The sequence below is a fragment of the Pyxicephalus adspersus genome, chromosome 10, assembly GCF_032062135.1.
Source record: "Pyxicephalus adspersus chromosome 10, UCB_Pads_2.0, whole genome shotgun sequence".
Lineage (NCBI taxonomy): Eukaryota > Metazoa > Chordata > Amphibia > Anura > Pyxicephalidae > Pyxicephalus > Pyxicephalus adspersus.
In genome coordinates, this window is record NC_092867.1 from 59012768 (window position 1) to 59031831 (window position 19064).

General features: G+C 43.8%; 4 protein-coding genes and 1 pseudogene across 7 annotated transcripts in view; 3 read left to right on the forward strand and 2 right to left on the reverse strand.

The window, feature by feature from the left end:
* Nucleotides 1-19064, forward strand: part of LOC140338957 (uncharacterized) — a 275025-nt gene that overhangs the window by 180122 nt on the left and 75839 nt on the right. The window lies entirely within an intron of this gene.
* The window catches only part of LOC140338972 (uncharacterized), a 93671-nt gene that overhangs the window by 23837 nt on the left and 50770 nt on the right, over nucleotides 1-19064 (reverse strand). The window lies entirely within an intron of this gene.
* LOC140339692 (N-acetyllactosaminide beta-1,3-N-acetylglucosaminyltransferase 3 pseudogene) lies at nucleotides 3638-5832 on the reverse strand (annotated as a pseudogene).
* Nucleotides 13330-19064, forward strand: part of LOC140338906 (uncharacterized) — a 155616-nt gene continuing 149881 nt past the window's right edge. The window contains exon 1 of the mRNA XM_072423223.1: nucleotides 13330-13508. The gene's annotated coding sequence lies outside the window, so the exon portion shown is untranslated. The remainder of the gene's footprint in view (nucleotides 13509-19064) is intronic.
* On the forward strand, nucleotides 14547-16888 carry LOC140339002 (uncharacterized). Its single transcript, XM_072423468.1, has 2 exons — nucleotides 14547-14692; nucleotides 15180-16888. The coding sequence occupies exons 1-2, from the start codon at nucleotides 14638-14640 to the stop codon at nucleotides 16820-16822; spliced, it is 1698 nt and encodes a 565-aa protein (XP_072279569.1). The 5' UTR covers nucleotides 14547-14637; the 3' UTR covers nucleotides 16823-16888.

Consider the following 19064-nt stretch of genomic DNA (forward strand, 5'->3'; position numbering starts at 1 on the left):
TCTTCTTCATGGAAAAATAAGACATCCCCTAAAAATAAGACCTAGGGCATATTTTGGCATTTCAAAAAATATAAGACAGTGCCTTATATTCGGGGAAACAGGGTATATAGCGCCATCATATTAAGCAGGGCTGTACAAAGTCCATAGTCATGTCACTAACTGTCCCTCAAAGGAGCTCACAATCTAATGTGCTTACTATAGTCATATGTCATTAATGTAGTCTAAGGTCAATTTTTAGGGAGAAGCCAATTAACTTAACTGCACGTTTTTGGGATGTGGGAGGAAAGCGGAGTACCCGGAGGAAACCCACCAATGGAGCTCAGACAACATGAGGAGAGGTGTAATGAGGAGGGGAGTTCATTAATGGAGCTGGGACATCATGAGGAGATGTGCAAAGAGAAGGTGAGTTCACCAGTGGGGCTAGTTCATCATGAGGAGACGTGTAATGGAGAGGTGAGTCCTGTGTGAGGATGAAAGGCCGAAGAGAAGGACAGTTGTACCCCCAGGCGAGTAGAAAACGCCTTCCAGAATCTGGAAACAAATTGAGTCCCCCTATCAGACACCACATCCGTGGGAATACCGTGTAGCTTCACAATGTTATTGACAAACACTTGTGCGAGGGTTTTAGCATTAGGTAGCCTTGCCAATGCAATAAATTTAGCCAAACTCTCAGCGATATATTCTCGCATGGCCGCTCTTTCGGGTTCAGAAAGATTATATAACCGAGACTTGGGCAGCCTAGCTCCGGGAATAAGGTTGATGGGACAGTCATATTCCCGATGTGGAGGTAACTCCTAGTCTCCATTTTCAGAGAATACATCAGCAAACTCAGAAATAAATGAAGGTACAACCTTAGTGGTTACAACAGAAAGCAAAGTGTTAAGACAGTTGTCTATGCAATAATCACTCCAATCAAGAATCTGCCTTGCTTGCCAATCAATAGTAGGATTATGTTTACTTAACCATGGTAAACCTAGCACCAACGGAGCAGGCAGACCCTCCAACACAAAGCAGGAGATGGATTCTTGATGAGAATCACCCATTTTTCCTGCACCATTTGTGACAAACATTTCTGTGTGAGTGGAGCAGAATCAATTGCAAACACTGAGATATTTTTACCTAATGTGCTTGTAGTCAACCCATGCATACGGACGAACTGACGAACCATCGATTAAGTTAACTCCTGCCCCACTGTCAATACACTTCAATTCCCACCATTTTGGAGTCTAGCGCCACATCAGCAGACAGGAGAAATTGGGTACTACCGGTAAATGACAACAGTAAATTCTCTGATTCCCCACCCAGACCACTAAGAGTGTGATGAGGATTAAACACAACTTTTTTTTAGTTTTCACCTTGGTGTTGAACATATGAACAAATGTTAACAAAATGTCCCCGTTTTTCACAGAAAAAGCAGAGTCTCTTCTTGCCTGAAGTTCTTATCCCCAGATCCAGAGGTAGCTCCCCCCAACCGCATAGGTTCGTCACCGGACATGCATTCAAGAGTCTCTCCACAGAAAGTGTCAGAGGAGGGCGCCATCTTATATGATTGTACGTCCTGGGATTGGGGAACCTTAGATCTCTCTCTCAGGCGTCTATCCATACGTACAGCAAGGGACATAGCCACATCTAATGTCTCAGGATATTCGTGGAATGCCAATGCGTCCTTCAGGCTCTCGGATAGCCCATGACAGAATTGACTACGGAGAGCAGGATCATTCCACTCCGTATCCGTAGCCCACCTCTCAAATTTTGAGCAACAGGTCTCTGCAGAACACTTTCCCTGCTGCAAGCCACGCAACTTGGTCTCGGCCAGGGAGATCAGATCTGGGTCATCATAGATAAGGCCTAGAGCTCTGAAAAATTTGTCTACCAACCGGAGGGACTGAGATCTGGTTGGCAACGAAAAAGCCCAAGACTGAGCGTCACCTTTAATTAAAGAGGTGAGGTAGGTATCAGGTAGGTAGGTGGGACGAGAACTGTGGAGGGGGTAGGTAGGTGGGAAGGCTGTGTCTGGGTTAGGTAAGTGGAAAGGCTGTGTGTGGGGTAGGTAGGTGGGAAGGATGTGTATGGGGTAGGTAGGTGGGAAGGATGGATGAGTCTGGCTGCAGCATTCATAATAGATTGTAGAGGGGAGAGTCGGGTTAGTGGAATACCAGAGAGGAGGAGGTTACAGTAGTCCAGACGAGAAATGATAAGAGCGTGTACAAGGAGTTTGGGGGTCTCAGGGGACAGGTAGGGGCGGATTTTGGAGATGTTGCACAGGTGGAAGTGACCAGACCTGGATTTGCTCTGGTTATGGGGGGTAATAAATGATGTTTTATGTATTCTATATTATGGTGATAATTGTGGAATAATAAGGTGTACATATTGTGTTGGGACGTGGCATTGTCACTTTATCAATGTGTGTGAATATTGTGTTGTCAGATTTAATAGTAATATCAGTAAATAGATGAGAGCTCCAATCACTGTGTTCACCTCTGAGGACCTTGGCTGATCCTCAAGTCTCTAACATCCCCCCCATTCTCATCATTGGGGGCAGTTTAACTCCCCCCGTTCTGGTGTGTACAGCAAAGAGAGATCCTCATCATATTTCTCAAATTGTTTTGATGATAAGAATAAAATATATCTCAGTAACCAGGAAAGGAAGTATATCACAATGGATAATAATTTCTTAGTTATTGTCGTGTATTGCAATTTATGATGTTATACATTTTAGAGATCATGGGAGCTGTCGTCATTCATTGGCCGCACTCTACCATTTCTTTTTCAAATTCTAATTTAGTTAAATCCAAAACAGAAAATAAGACAAAAACAAACTGATGACTTTGGTCTGTAAAGTCCTGCAAAGCTTCAAAGGATTGAGTTTAAATTTAGGCTTGGGTGTCGTCTTCTATTTTTGGAGGAATTTGGAAACTTTATCTGGTCTGGAGCATCTGACTTTTCAATGCATTTTTTAGAAAAGTGTCACCAAAAATTGATTCAGTTAATAAAATGACCCCATTTCCCCTGGCACCCCAATGTGACCAATATGACACAACAAATATTCCGTCCTGTTTATGGTTCTTCTATCTCGGGAATGGTTGTCTGGTCCTACAAGTTGAGGCTTCCCTATGATTCAGGAACCAGTTATATGGCCACCAGACGGGGAGCAACATAAATATATCATCTCCCATCCCCCTCACATTTCTTCCATCTCAGGGATGGTTGTCTGGTCCCACAAGCTCCAATTTTCTGAAGAACCAGTTCTATGGGTCCCTTGACTTGGCTGACCATAACTTTATCTTCTCCCTTCCCTTCCCCCTCTCATTCCTTCCATCCCAGGGACGGTTGTCTGGTCCTACAAGCTTCAGTTTCTCAAGAACCAGTTCTATGGGTCGCTTGACTTGGTAGACCATAAATATATCATCTGCCTTCCCCCTCACATTTCTTCCATCTCAGGAACGGTTGTCTGGTCCTACATGCTTCAGTTTCTCAAGAACCAGTTCTATGGGTCGCTTGACTTGGTGGACCATAAATATATCATCTCCCTTACCTTGCCCTCCTGTTTATGGTTCTTCTATCTCGGGAATGGTTGTCTGGTCCTACAAGTTGAGGCTTCCCTTTAGAAAAGTGTCACCAAAAATTGATTCAGTTAATAAAATGACCCCATTTCCCCTGGCACCCCAATGTGACCAATATGACACAACAAATATTCCGGGTCATTAAATCAAAGTCTGATAATCATCTCTTTCTCAGCTTATTGGAAAATTCATGCCAAGTTGGTGCGGTTTAATTTGGGGAACCCAATTACCACAATAGAACCCCCACAAAACAAAAAGCCTCCTGCCATTAAACTTCTAGTATATGGTCACAACCCCAATGGTACCCCCACCACTGAACAATGGCAGACTAAAAGGGTTCCAAAAGTCCCTAAGAAGCATGAAAATCTCATTATTTCTGGTGCCCGAGGACCCCAAAAGAGAAGGAAAGCAGACCAAGCTAGAACAGTTTTCTCTGTTATTCTCTGTTACTCTGTTATAATCCGAAATTATTTATTGCAGATTTGATGAATTAATTACCAAAGATTAACATAAATAAGAAGATGAGTCTTTAGATGAGGTTTAAACTTTTAGAAAATACCCCTTTATCCCGGTTATGTCCAGGGGCATTGTGTATTGGGGCTACTCAAATCTATGAACACTCAATGCTGGTTGACCTTTCCTGAAGTGAAGCTACCTGGTCGTGGATTCCTCCAAGGTTTCCAAGGGTGGCACCATGCCTAGGATAGCAGAGAAGCCCTGAATGCTGGTAACCTTCCATCTTCTTCCAGGCTACACCCACAACAGATGACTGGCAGGTAGGTAGGTGGCCTGGATCAGGTTTGTCCTAGCTTATAGTTTGTTGGGAAGTTTATCTGAGGCTCCTCCATATAGAGAAAGCTTCTGTCCACAATGAAGGTCAGGATCATTCACAGCGTTCCACATGATCATCATCTCGAAGGGAACGAAGCGGTGAACCATTAAAAGTTGTCTATAAAAGCAAGGGTCAAAGGAGTCAATATCTTTGGATGGCACAGGCACTCCCACCGTACTCATGGCCATATGAGAGGCTGGGGCCAGGCCGGCCTTGTTCAGACACATGCCAAGGTAGACATCATCAATAGGAATCAGTGGGATGTCCAGAGATTTATTGTAGATGACATGGGCAGTAAAGCGGGACATGAGTATTCCTCCACCTCCACAATAAGCCGGGTAGGAATCAGAGCTGTACACCTGTACGGGAACGTAATATTTACTTCCAGGGTTACGAATGGGACCAACGTTGGCTATTAATTGTCCAACAAAGAGGTGACTATCGGCTCTTTTATCACTCAGGTATTTGACTACATTATAGGTGTTGACAAATATGTCATCATCACCGTTCATTATAAAGTGAGCTCCCGGGCAGTTTTCTGTCAGCCACTGATGGAAGAGGAACTGTTTTAAGGTCAAGTTATAAAAAGTGTCATGGAAGTCCCATTGAAGGATATCCCCGTATTTTTCACTCTCGATTTGTAGAAGTTGCCTTAACCGTCTGTCTTCACGTTGGTTTTTGGAGGTGCCAGAAAGGAAAATTGTTTTGATGTGGGCCCCCTTATAAATGGTTTCCTCACCCCAAGTCTGCCGAACAACGGCTCTCCTTTCATAATTTTGTGGAGAAGACTTTATGGCGAGAAGCAGAAAAACCCCTTTAGATTTGTTTCTCCCGCCACATTTCATGGGTGCGTCAAGGATCTGTGGGAAGTTCCTGCAGTGTTTGTATCTCAAGAAGTCCTGAATAATTGCAGGAAGTTGGGCAAAATCTGTAATATTCTTGATGAAGGGGTCCTCCCGGCAGCTGGAAACCATTTCCCATTTCTTTGGTTTGGTCAGGACTGGTGGGACATCTTTGATATCTTTTCTAACTTCTCCTCCATCTCCTCCTCCATCTTTGCATACCTCCATAATGACCAAGAGACAGAAAAGAGCTACTAACAGCCACAACACGTGCTTTGCCCGGACAAAGGACCACCTCATGGTGACACTGGAAAAACGATAAGGAAATGGATGAAATGACATGGATGGTATACAATCTGAAATCTTTAGTCTGTTTATTTCGTTATTGTGGACCAAGTAGGGGAAGAGAATGGAGACACAATAGAAATCCATGACTCATGGTTTCCAGCTGATATCTAGACATTCTAATGTGGCAGCTTATGTGAGGTGGTTTCATATCAAGAACAATACGGGAAGGAATAATCAGTGAATAAATAATGATTCAAAACCAGTTCTGTCAGCTGTCATCCCCTCCCTGATACATTCCAATGCCACCCATCCCTGGCACATGGGGTACCCCTTCCCCGATACATTCCAATGCCAACCCTCCCCGATATATTCCAATGCCACCCCTCCCTGGCGAATTCGAGTGCTCCTTCCTTGGTACATTTCAATGCCCATTCCCAAAAACCCTGGGGTACCCCTTCCCTGATACATTCCAAAGCCAACCCTCCCTGATACATTCCAATGCAAACCCTCCCTCCAACATCTGGGTGTTCCCGCCCTAATACACTCCAAAGCCCACTTCCTGTAACCCTGGGGTATCCCTTCCTCATATCCCACAGTACTACCTTCCTGATACATTCCATTGCCCATTCCCTAAAACTCTGCGGTACCCCTTCCCTGATACATTCCAATGCCAACCCTCCCCGACAAATGCCATTGCCCATTCCTTAAACCCCTGGGGTACCCCTTCTCTGATATTGCCCTGTACTACCTTCCTGATACATTCCATGACCCATATCCCATATTCCAGTGACCCCCATCATTGACACATCTCCCCCTCTCATATATCCTGGTACCCCATTACCGGCACATCTTGGTGACCCCCTTAACTGTTGCCTCCTTGTCCTGTTTATGGTTCTTCTATCTCGGGAATGGTTGTCTGGTCCTACAAGTTGAGGCTTCCCTATGATTCAGGAACCAGTTATATGGCCACCAGACTAGGAGCAACATAAATATAATATATCCCTTCCCCCTCACATTTCTTCCATCTCAGGGACGGTTGTCTGGTCCCACAAGCTCCAATTTCTGAAGAACCAGTTCTATGGGTCCCTTGACCTGGCTGACCATAAATGTATCTTCTCCCTTCCCTTCCCCCTCACATTTCTTCCATCTCAGGGACGGTTGTCTGGTCCTACAAGCTTTAGTTTCTCAAGAACCAGTTGTATGGGTCGCCAGTTTATGGGTAGGGTGAATGAGGTTAGGAGAAGGGTGAATCTTGCTGTGAGTATATGGAAAGTGGAGGTTGTGGGGGACCAGGGTTGGGTGAGATGTCACCAGAGAGTATCAGTAGAGAAATAAGGAGAGTGAAAGAGCAGAGAGAGAATGAGTTATCAGACAGGGGAGTGCAGGGAGTAGTGCCAACAAAGAGAGAGCAGGATGAATAATACATTTTACAGATAATTGGGAACCATAGGCGTACAATAAATAATGTGGCCATGAGAGCCGGTCCTGTTTTATGGGTTGTAGTGAGGTTTAGAAGCTTGTTGAGTTCCAGGAGTGGGGATGATGATTCAGTCACAGACATAGCTTGGTGAAATAGCAGTTCAGAATCAACTATTTAATACAATTTGTTTGCCCCAATGTCTTTGAAGTGGAATGTTTCATCAATGGCTTGGGCGACATTACAGAAGATTGTAAGAAAGTCCTACAACCAGCACTGACTTGGACTGACTGACACTCCTGGAGAAGTTCATCTAGATATTTGAGTTGGAGGTTGCCTCCACATTGTTGGTCGTAATTAGACCTCTATCCATGATTGGCATTCTAAATGTCCATCGTATCCACCAACACGATACAGTCCATTGGACACATCATTTGGATGAGGTCTTATAAAAGATTGCAGGCGTTCATCATAAGATGTGCCAAGTTATGGAAGGGTTTGATGACACCTCCAGCCTATGGATTGGACAGGAAAGGAACAGTAGTATGCTGGTAAAGACATCCCTCTGCTTATGTCAGCACATGTGCACTGCAGCCAATCGTGATTGGCTCTTTCTGTTCCCAGTCTGAGAACTAATGGACATTCTTGGGTTTTTGGAATTCATCAGAAATTTCCTGGAAAGTAGATAAAGGTGCATAATTCAATCCATACAATGATTGGCCAAGGACCACAAGAGACTGGGGTGGGCTTTCTGACTTCCAGAAGTTTTGAATTTTCATAGGATGTTGGCCTGAGGGTTTGTGTACATTTAACAATGTTAAATATGTTTATTTCCCTAGTGGTTGAACTTGATGGACCTATGTCTTTTTTCAATCTAACCTACTATGTAACAATGAGGTGACCTCTCACCATCTCTGGGTCTATAGGTGATTGGGTGAGCAGGAGGTGACCTCCCACCATCCCTTGGTTCATAGGTGATTGAGTTGGCAGGAGGTGACCTCCCACCATTCCTGGGTGTATAGGTGATTGGGTGAGCAGGAGGTAACCTCTCACCGTCTCTGGGTCTATAGGTGATTGGGTGAGCAGGATCTCTGGGTCTATAGGTGATTGGGTGAGCAGGAGGTAATCTCTCACCGTCTCTGGGTCTATAGGTGATTGGATGAGCAGGAGGTGACCTTCCGCCACCAGTGGTGACAACTGTCCTTCAGCTGATGGACACAAGAAGGTTCTTCTTAGCAACAATGAGCTCTCCATGAATCACCCACCGTCCCCCTGTTCCCAATAGTATACCTGAGGATAATGGCGGTGTTATCTTCCACGCATCGGGAAAGTATTTAAATATTCAGGCTCGTAAATCCTCAGACCTGTAATTATATGAATAATTTATTATGTTAGTAGGCCTGGCATTTCGCTGTAATTCTCAATAAAACATTTGGCTGTTAGTCCTGGCACACATCTGCTATTGCACAATCACATCAACATCTCTCACCCGGGGAGTCACCATCCAACTACCCTCGAGCCAGGAGACCACGCCAAGAATTCTTAAAGTTTGTGTAATTTTAGAGATGTTCTCCTGTTCTCATTAATTAATTGTCCTGACAAATCACCTCGGATGACTCTTCCCATTTACATAAATGTTTATAGGAGTTTATACAATGATTTATACAATATGTCACAATATGTTTGCTGGTATTACTGGGCTCTTCTGATGATCTATTGTCTGGATAGGGGGGACATAAGCTCCATGACCAGTATGGTGACCTACATATATGGTACTCATCACCCACCATCCCGGGGTGAATAAGTGAATGGGCCAACAGGAGGAGACTTCCCACCATCCCTGGGTCCATAGGTGATTGGGTGGGCAGGAGGTGACCTCCCACCATCCCAGGGCTTATAGGGGATTGAGTGGGTAGGATGTGACCTCCCACCATCCTTGGGTGTATAGGTGATTGGGTGGGCAGGAGGTTACCCCCCACTATCCAGGGGTGTATATGTGATTGGGTGGGCAGGAGGTTACCCCCCACCATCCCTGGGTGTAAATGTGATTGGGTGGGCAGGAGGTGACCGTGATTGGGTGGGCAGGAGGTGACCCCCCACTATCCCGGGGTGTATATGTGATTGGTTGGGCAGGATGTGGCTCCCTGGCTGAGCTAATGTATTCCATGCAATTCCCTTTGTTCTGACCCCGGAAAGCATTACCCTACTGTTGTGTTATTCTAGCTTTTATCATAATATTGTTTGTACATTATTTTCTTGTTATTTTTTTATCTCTGTGTAAATATTTTCTATGCTCTGTTGCAGCTTTTGGAATATTAAATGAATAATTTCTTCTTCTGAGTTTTAAACTCCAGAATTGCATAACAGTTGTATGGACTGTGTGTATTGTGTAGCTGCATTGTACTTCTTGTATATCGGGTACTAATCTGTGTGTGATGGCAGCTTGTATGTGTGGCATAGAACTGTGTATCTGATATAGATCGGTGAATATCCGTGTATGTTGGCAGCCCAGTCCATGGATGAATCGCAGGTGGTGTAGTGAGGTGATGGCACTAAGGATTCACAGGAGTTTGGGGGAAACCATCATCCAGCTGCTACATCACCCCTAGATTATAGCAGATTGTATACAGATAGTCCGGATGGTGTGCAGGATGGAGGCTTGAAGGGGGGAGGGGTTGCTTTGCATGACTTTGCTGAGGTTGGGGGTGATTTTAGAGATCTTTTTGCAAGCTTTTGTAACCCTTTAAACTCTGCAGTTGTTTCTTTTTGCAAAGCACAGTTTGCTCCAGAATGTGTTGAATGTCTAGGCTCCATAATGTTTTTGCTTTGTGAATAACTCACAGTGAGGATTTTATACAGTAAAGCTCCATACACACGTCCAATGGTTCCGGCCCGATAATTGGCTCAGGGCCGGTATCGGGTGAGAATCTGGCATGTGTACAGCGCCAGTTCTCCATTGTCCTGATTACAATAAATAGAATAATTGTAGCTGTTCTGACAAACCTGCACTCCCTATGTGGTATGTACCCCGGCACTACCTGCACAAGATTTCTATCTGCACCAATTGTAGAATTGCATGGACAAACTGCTAACATCCTATTTAAAGTAGCAAAAACTCAGCAAAAAAGGCAGTATATACAAAACCATTGTGATATAAAAACAAAAACTTTCTGGTTACAAAATATAACAAACTTCAATAGACACAAGTTAGGTCTGTAATACCTCCATGTACTAGGTACCAAAAGAGTAGCAGACATAGTACTAAATCTACCAAAGTAAGATGGAGGTAATCTCCATTGATGATTGATAGGCTGTAACAATCCGACGCGTTTCACAGATTCAATCCGCTTCCTCAGGGACAATATATATGGTAGCACTATAACTTAATACAAAAAAATATTAGATTGTTCAATTTACATAACTCAGGAAAGAATTGTTTGAAAAAACAAATTGTACATACCATCGAGTTCAACTAATTGGTACAACCTAACCCGGTGTGGGAATCAGAAGAGGGGGTGGAGGAAGGATGTACTGTAGTCTTGTGCAGTATTTGATGGGATCTGAAAACCACAACAGGATCATAGCAATGCAGCAGTATAGTATATACAGTATATACTGTACCTTACCTGACCTCACCAATGGGGGCAAATCCCCACCATCGGTACCTGACCTCACCAATGGGGGCAAATCCCCACCATAAGCACCTGACCACACCAATGGGGGAAAATCCCCACCATCAGTACCTGACCTCACCAATAGGGGGCAAATCCCCACCATCAGCCCCACCATCAGTACCTGACCTCACCAATGGGGGCAAATCCCCACCATCAGTACCTGAACCCATCAATGGGGGCAAATCTCTACCATCAGTACCTGAACCCATCACTGGGGGCAAATCCCTACCATTGGTACCTTACCTCACCAATGGGTGCAAATCCCCACCATCAGTACCTGAACCCATTAATGGGGGCAAATCCCTACCATTGGTACCTGACCTCACCAATGGGGCAAATTCCCACCAACAGTACCTAACCTCAGCAATGGGGGCAAATCCCCACCAACAGTACCTGACCTCACCAATGGGGGCAAATTCCCACCAACAGTACCTAACCTCATATTGATGAGCATGGTGGAGTAGTCCTGTATGCTGAGCATATGGCTCATTATGGTGAGTATGTATATGTGAATGATATATTCACCTCCTCTATATTCACCTGTTTGAACTTTAATAGGTTCATGAAACTTTGTTTACTTGTGATCATTAGTAGATGTCAATGCTCTATGAAGATCTTTCATCCTTATCAGGTTTCTATCTCATAACAACGCTCCTATACTTTCTAATCTATTTTATAATCGTTTGATAAGATCAACCGACAAATAAGAATCGCCCTGAATGTTATAAATACTGTATAATAATAATAATAATAATAATAATAAATACTGTATAATAATAAAAATAATAATAATAATAATAAATACTGTATAATAATAAAAATAATAATAATATTAATAAATACTGTATAATAATAATAATAATAATAATAAATACTGTATAATAATAATTACTAATAAATATTGTATATTATTAATAATATTACTGTATAATATTAATAATAATATTCATAAATACTGTATAATAATATTAATAACAATAATAATAATAAATACTGTATAATAATAATAATAATAGAGCGGGGGACTGAGCGGCTGGTGGGGTGCCGGGTACACATAGCTGGGCACTTACCTTCTGTGAACCCCAATTTCTCTTGAAAGGGCAGCTGTCGGCCTATTATAATGTGGGCCAATCTGCCAATAACCCCGATGGTTGGTGTCTGTAGACGATTGGAGTTGCTTCGTATTTCATGCGACGGATCCTAGGCACAGCATTACGGTGCCGTGACCCACCCGGGACCACCAGATGGGGCTCCATATGGCCATGGGGGAGGGGCCCCCCATAATTATGGTCACGGTTTTGGAATGTGATCTGCTATGGATGCAATGATTGGGTGTTACATAAATCTTGTTATTGGCTGTCATTCCGTACTTTTTGGGCCCCCATTTCCCACATGTAAGGTTTGGGTTCATCAGCTGAGAAATACAATGAGATAAATCATTTTTACCAAAACTGGAAGATTTCTAAATTTGCCCACCTGAATCCAATAGGGCAGTTGGGGTGTTTTTGGTGTTCTATAAGGGGCAATAAATATCTCTGGAGAGTTCTACAAACCCCAAATCACAGATTTCACACCCGCAGAAAAGGACAATAAACAAATGACAGCGACAAATACAATAATGGGAAAATCACAAACATGAAAACAGGAAGAAATAAGGAAAATGTGCCATTAAAATGCCCCAACACGCCACTAACATGTTCACTGTGCATTCCGGCTGCGCTGTAATCCACACAATAAAACATGGAGAGAACGCCCCCTACAGGAAATGAGAAAAACATGGACTAAATACCCCAGTCACCTCATTGGCTGATTAATACCCCAAATATAAACAAAGTGAACACACAATAATCCGCACAGGTGACACAGGCTGCAAAACTCATGTTCACCACTTGGTGGAGCCAGCGAGCAGGAGAAGGCACCACAGGAAGTGGAAGCTGGAAGGCAGAAGCGTCATCACTGCATGGAAGGAAAACATTGCTGGACGTGGAAGGAGGAGGTAACAATGTGTGTATTATATTGTGTGAATTGTATCACTCGGACTGATTGTACACCCATACATCCCAATCATCATCGGCAGCCTTAGTATATTCGTTTGTCATTGTGATATTATCTCCTGACTGCTCCATGGCAACACAACATCTCCTTGGCAACACAATGTCCTCCTCCATGGCAACACATCTCCATGACAACACAATGTCCTCCTCCATGACAACACGACGTCTCCTGTGTGACACACAATGTCCTCCTCCATGACAACACAACGTCTCCTGTGTGATAGACAATGAAGATGTCCGGCTCATTGTCTGTTTATCTCTTCTTTATATAGAACATTATAGATCACATTGCCATCTCCATGAGGATGGACGAGGACCAGAACCACACAACCGAAAAAATTTTACAACTGACCCTGGAGATCATCCACCTGCTGACCGAAGAGGTAAGTAGAGTTATGGGAGGTCACATGACGTCACTCCTTTATTTGTCTTCATTGATGGAGTATTTCGATTTATAGAGTTTTACTATGAAGTCCGGTGACCAGGTGACCATTACGCTGCCTACCCTTCACTGCCGGAAACCCAAAAAACACAACACGCAAGGGATCCTAGAGGTCATAAACAAGATGATTGGGCTCCTGACGGGAGAGGTGAGCAGGGAATTCTGGGAGATTATTATGGGATGTGTCTGGATGGTGACTGTATCATTGTGGACCCACCAGAGAGATGTCCCCGTCCTCTGTATTCCCGGGATTCCACACAGGAAGGTCAGGAGATCCCTCACCATCATCAGGTAGGTGGAGCTGAGGGCCCCATATACCCACCAGAGAGATGTCCCCGTCCTCTGTATTCCCGGGATTCCACACAGGAAGGTCAGGAGATCCCTCACCATCATCAGGTAGATGACTTTGAGGGCTCAATAAACCCACCAGAAAGATTTTTCCAAATTCCAAAAAATCACAACTGCATTTATTATATTGTAGAATTTTCAATTTATTGTATGTTGTGTTTTTTACAGGATGGAAGCCAAATTTGTAAATTAGAAGAAAAAGGGGAAGGCAACCAAATGTCACCAGGCAGCCAATCATATAACGAGGAGCAAACACGCCTTAATATAAGCACAGGTGAGAGACAAATCAAGGACAGATTGTCCTCTTCTCTTCCTTTCTTCTCCTCCATGTGTCAGCAATGAAGAATTGGATGGTTTGAAGACCCTAGGCCCCCCCTGGATCTTCACCAGCCATATCATTGTGTGACAGATTTGGTCTTCTCCTCTTCCTGTTGTGTTGTGTTCATTTTTACAGTCAGACATGTTTGTTTTTGGACAGATGGGAATAACATCAGAGAAACGCCAAGCTGTCATCTCTTCTTACCGAACTGTAAACAAGAGGATTGCATCACTCATGAATATCTAGAACACAACATTAGCCCAAATATCTTTCATGGATTTAATAGATCACCAGATCCTTTGAATCACGTGGAATCATCTGCAAATCTATCCAACACTGTTACTTTAAATCTTCACCCAGGAATCTGCAATGTGGAAGGAGTACTGAATCCCCCTAATTCCGAGCAATCTCCTGCCTTTGAGTTAGACTCTATTACCTCAAAAATCCTTCCAGGACTGCACAGTGAAGGAAAATTCCTGGATTCTACTGCTGAAACACAACATTCTTCTATTAAATATGAATCTACTACCTCAAATATCTATTCAGAATCTCACCATACGGATGGATCACCGGATCCCACTCATCAGGAAGAATTTCTATCCAATAAACCAATCGTTGTAACCCAACAATTGGCACACAAAAGGCGGAAGACCTATCAGTGTCCTGAATGTGGCAAACACTTCAACCACAGTGGCAACCTTATTGTACACCGCAGGATTCACACAGGAGAAAAACCTTTCTCTTGTGCCGAATGCGGTAAATTTTCAGTGTCTTCACTGTGGAAAAGCATTTGCACATCGGTCAAATCTCGTCCAGCATCAAATAGTACACAGGGGACTGGCACCATTTCCATCTGCTATGTATGGGACAGGCTTATCTCCGATTCTGGGTGTCCGGAGACGACTGAGGACTTGTGACGTATTTTCATAATTACTCTCTGCAACATTTGCTTTCTTCTTTATGTGATTCCCTTCCTGCTCCATTATGGCTCTATTCCTTCCGTGTGACCCTTCATTTCCTCTGTGTCTCTGTGTGTCCTCCCGCTTTTTATCACTGTCCTCCTCCTCTTCCTCCTGTCTCTTCTTGTCCTCCTACTGCTTTTCATTTTCCTCCTCCTCTGTCTTCCTCCTGTCTCTTCCTGTCCTCCTCCATCTTACCATTGTCCTCCTCCCCTGTCTTCCTCCTGTCTCTTCCTGTTCTCATTCCTCTTATCATTGTCCTCCTTCTCTGTCTTCCTCCTGTCTCTTCCTGTTCCTGTCTCTTCCTGACCTCCTTCCTTTTATCATTGTCCTCCCCCTCTGTCTTCCTCCTGTCTCTTCCTGTCCTTTTTCCATCATTGTCCTCCTCTGTTTGATGCTCCTCTCTTGGCCATGTACAGATATCGTATTCTTTTCCTGCAGATGGACGTCATATAAGGAAAACCTCTGAATGGCATCGTGTTTTATCTCCCGACTGTAAAGTGGAAAATGAAGATGTAACACAAGATCCTGCAGGGGAAAACCCCATTACCCCAAAAATATATCCAGAAGCTCATAGTATAGAAAAATCATCAGATCCCTATCCCGAGGAATCATCTCTAGATAAATCCAATACTGTCACTCCAAATATCCAATCGGGACTTCTTAGTGTGGATGGCTCACCAGATCCCACAGATCTCTCCCCAGGTCACGGAGTTACCTCAGATATATATCCAGCAATGAGTATTGGTAGGGTATCCGATCTCTCTTTTCTGATGAGACCTCCTTTCACATCACATACTATTGACCCCCAAAGCCAACCCAGACTTCATAATATGAACAGATCACCAGATCTCTCATTTCTTGTGAATTCCTCCAATGACGAACCTCATGTTGGAATGTCAAATCATCACCACAGTCCAGATGTATCACCAGATCCCTTTCATTGTATGGATTGTCCTCCTATGAGTTCAGTTACCTCTAATATCAATCTGGGAAATATTTCTACAGACCAATCACCAAATCCCCCTAAGACGACAGAATTGTCTGGTAATAAACAATTTAGCCATTCCCGGAGATTTGTGAATAAACAACACAGACTGTATCAGTGTCCTGAATGTGGCAAATGTTTTAAGCAAAGTGGTAACCTTATAGTACACAGGAGGGTTCACACAGGAGAGAAACCATTTCAGTGTCTTCATTGTGGAAAAGCTTTCGCCCATCGGTCAAACCTTGTCCAGCATCACACCGTTCACCGGGGGCAGGCACTGCCACCATCTGCCATGTTCAGCTTATCAACGTCATTGGAGGTCAGGAGGTATCATTGTGATGTCTTCTCGTGTTCGGATTGTGGGAAATGTTTCAAGCACATGTCCAATTTGGTGACACATGAAAGAGTCCACTCAGGGGACAAGCCCTTTTCATGTTTAGAGTGTGGGAAAAGTTTTAAGCAGAAGTCGGCTCTCATCTCACACCATACAATACATACGGGTGAAAAGCCCTTTCCTTGCTCTGAGTGTGGGAAGAGTTTCAAGCAGAGGTCCGCACTCAGCATGCACTTAAAGATTCACACTGGGGAACGGCCCTACACCTGTTCTGAGTGTGGTAAAAGTTTCAGAGACAACTCGGCTCTCATCAGGCATAACCGAATGCACACAGGAGAAAAACCATACCCTTGTCCTGAGTGCGGGAAACGTTTCGCCCATGTAGCCAATCTCATTCCCCATCAGCGCATTCACACAGGAGAAAAGCCCTATGCCTGTTCAGATTGTGGGAAGAGCTTCTCCTCCAAATCCTACCTTGCCGAGCACCAGACCATCCACACAGACAAAAAACCCTTTCCATGTTCAGAGTGTGGAAAGTCATTCAAAAGAAAAACCATCCTTCTACAACACCGAAAAACTCACGAGATAGAGACCCCATTCATCTGCCCTGAGTGCGGGAAAGGTTTCAAGAGGAAAGCGACTCTGGCACAACATGTAAAAGTTCATGCTGGGGTCAGATCGTTTCTATGCTTCCAGTGCGGTCGATGTTTTTCTCAGAAACCTCATCTGGCCTTACATGAGAGGCTCCACCACTCTCAATGACTGGATGTGCCGATGTAAAAATGTTTTATTTATAAAGAATATGTATAATAAAAGGTTTTCCCCATCCATGTCTGTGTCTTGGCCCTCAAAAAGTCTCTGCCCCCTTTTATACACAATTGGAAAAACCAACCCAAATATGACAGGTCACAACCAATGGGTTGCCTCTTGTCCCTTCATTTTTCGTTTTATTGAATCTCGCTAATCGTGATCCTCTAAACAAAAACCCTGGTGCTCGAAAAAAATGTAAATATGCAAAAACACACAACAAAAATGCGTAATGCTCCTGACGGTCTATTAAGACCACCCAGCCAAAGCCGAGGGGGCCTACTAGCCCGTCTGACCGATATCAGGTTCCATTCTCTGTGAGTTGGCCCAAGCCTTCCCACCAGGTACTAAGCCTCTCCCAAAAAGAGATTCCAGTAAGGGAGAGCACTCGACCATAGGGCCAGACCACTTCCCAGACTTCAGGGCCAACCCATAGGGGAACAGCACCCTCCATTGCTGGTGGCACAACAGAAACATAAAGAATAGGTGATCAGTGCATAACACTCTGGGCAGGATGTAATACATTGTCCATCTGCATTAGGAGCAGCTGATTCAGAATGACGGCGTTGCTAAATCACCATAAAAGTGACGTGCCTGTGTACCAAAATCATCAGTGAGTTGACCAGACCCAAAATGATTTTAAGGTACCCCAGGTCCACCACTCCAGGGGGCGACACTTAGCGAGATTCTCAGGCCAAAAGGCCCGGCAGAAGTTTTTCCCTGCTCCAACACAGTGGGATAGACTGCCGTCCGGGAGCTCCTTATCAGGGCAGGCCCCATGCCTCTCTATGGCCCGACCACACTGGAGGAATTAGCATAGGAGGGCCCCTTGCAGAGCATCACCATCTAGCTGCCCTTCACCATCTAGCTGCCCTTCACCATCTAGCTGCCCTTCCTGACAGGCTCATTTCCAAGGTCCTTTTATTGGCTGATTTGGAGGCCTAGGAACAATGGCTCCTTATTTCCGAGGGCCTTTTATTGGTTGATTCGGAGGCCTAGGAACAAACGCTCCTCATTTCCAAGGTCCTTTTATTGGGTAAGGTCTGTGAAAATGTCGAATCGGCTCCCTCAGGAAGTAGTTTCAGCAACTACTATAGATTGCTTTAAGAAAAAGCTGGATTATTTTGTAATTTTGTAAACAAAACACATTGGGAGAAAATCACCCATAAAAAGCGAGTAATGTTTAAAACTGTTTTTATTTTATTGTTTTGCTATATTTGTGTCTCTTGGAAAAATTTTCTTCATTTCCTATACTGTAGACTCAATGGCCTGATTTATTAAAGATTTCCAAGACTGGAGAAGACAGACTAGCATGGGTGAACCTAGGTAATTCAACATGTTTGGGATGGATCTGGCCCAGATGAAAACATTTCTCAACTGATAGGAAACAACTTTTAGGATATCAATTGAAGGGTTTTCTGGATTACCTAGGTGACAGTCTATGTAGTGCCTGAAAAAAACACACAACACCACTGCCACCAACTGCTTAACAAAGAATAAAAAAAACAGAACCATTCATTCCAATGTGATTTTTTTTTTGTGCAATCAGGTTTAGGCAGAAAAACTGCTGACTATTGTAAGTAAATATAACAGCCACAAGCCTGTCAGTTATATTTAACCTACTCTTTAATGTGTACCTTTTATTAACTTTACAAGTTAGCATATAAACTCCTGTTACCTTACAGTAAACAGTAAAGAGTATCTTTTTCAGAAAATAAAAATACCTTTTATCATCCAAAAACAGCCTTTCAACTCCTGTCAAGAGACTTTGCCTGTACTGAGACAATGTCAGCAGTCTGCTGCTACAGAAGGGAACATTTTCTCAGTCTATTTTTTATTATTATTATTATTATATTAAACAGGATTTATATAGCGCCAACATATTACGCAGCGCTGTACATTAAATAGGGATTGCAAATGACAGACTAATACAGACAGTGATACAGGGGGTGAGGACACTACCCCGAAGAGCTTACAATCTAGTAGGTGGGGGAATTTACACACAATAGAAGAGTAATATGTATGGTGGCAGTCATTTCCTCTCAAGCTTCCAACCCACGCAACCTCTTCTCTACAAATGACTCCCTCCTAAACCCCACACCCCCTCCCCCCACAACATCCGTCTCTGCTCACCGAGCCACTCCAACCATACCCACCCCTTCCACCTGTAAATCTGCCCACCGAGCCACTCCAACCA

What these genes read in the sequence shown, in the direction of transcription:
- LOC140339002 (XM_072423468.1), top strand. Translation starts at nt 14,638, where the DNA reads ATGTATGGGACAGGCTTATCTCCGATTCTGGGTGTCCGGAGACGACTG. An exon ending in CCGGAGACGACTGAGGACTT is followed by an intron (nt 14,693 to 15,179) that starts GTGACGTATTTT and finishes CTTTTCCTGCAG; the next exon opens with ATGGACGTCATATAAGGAAA.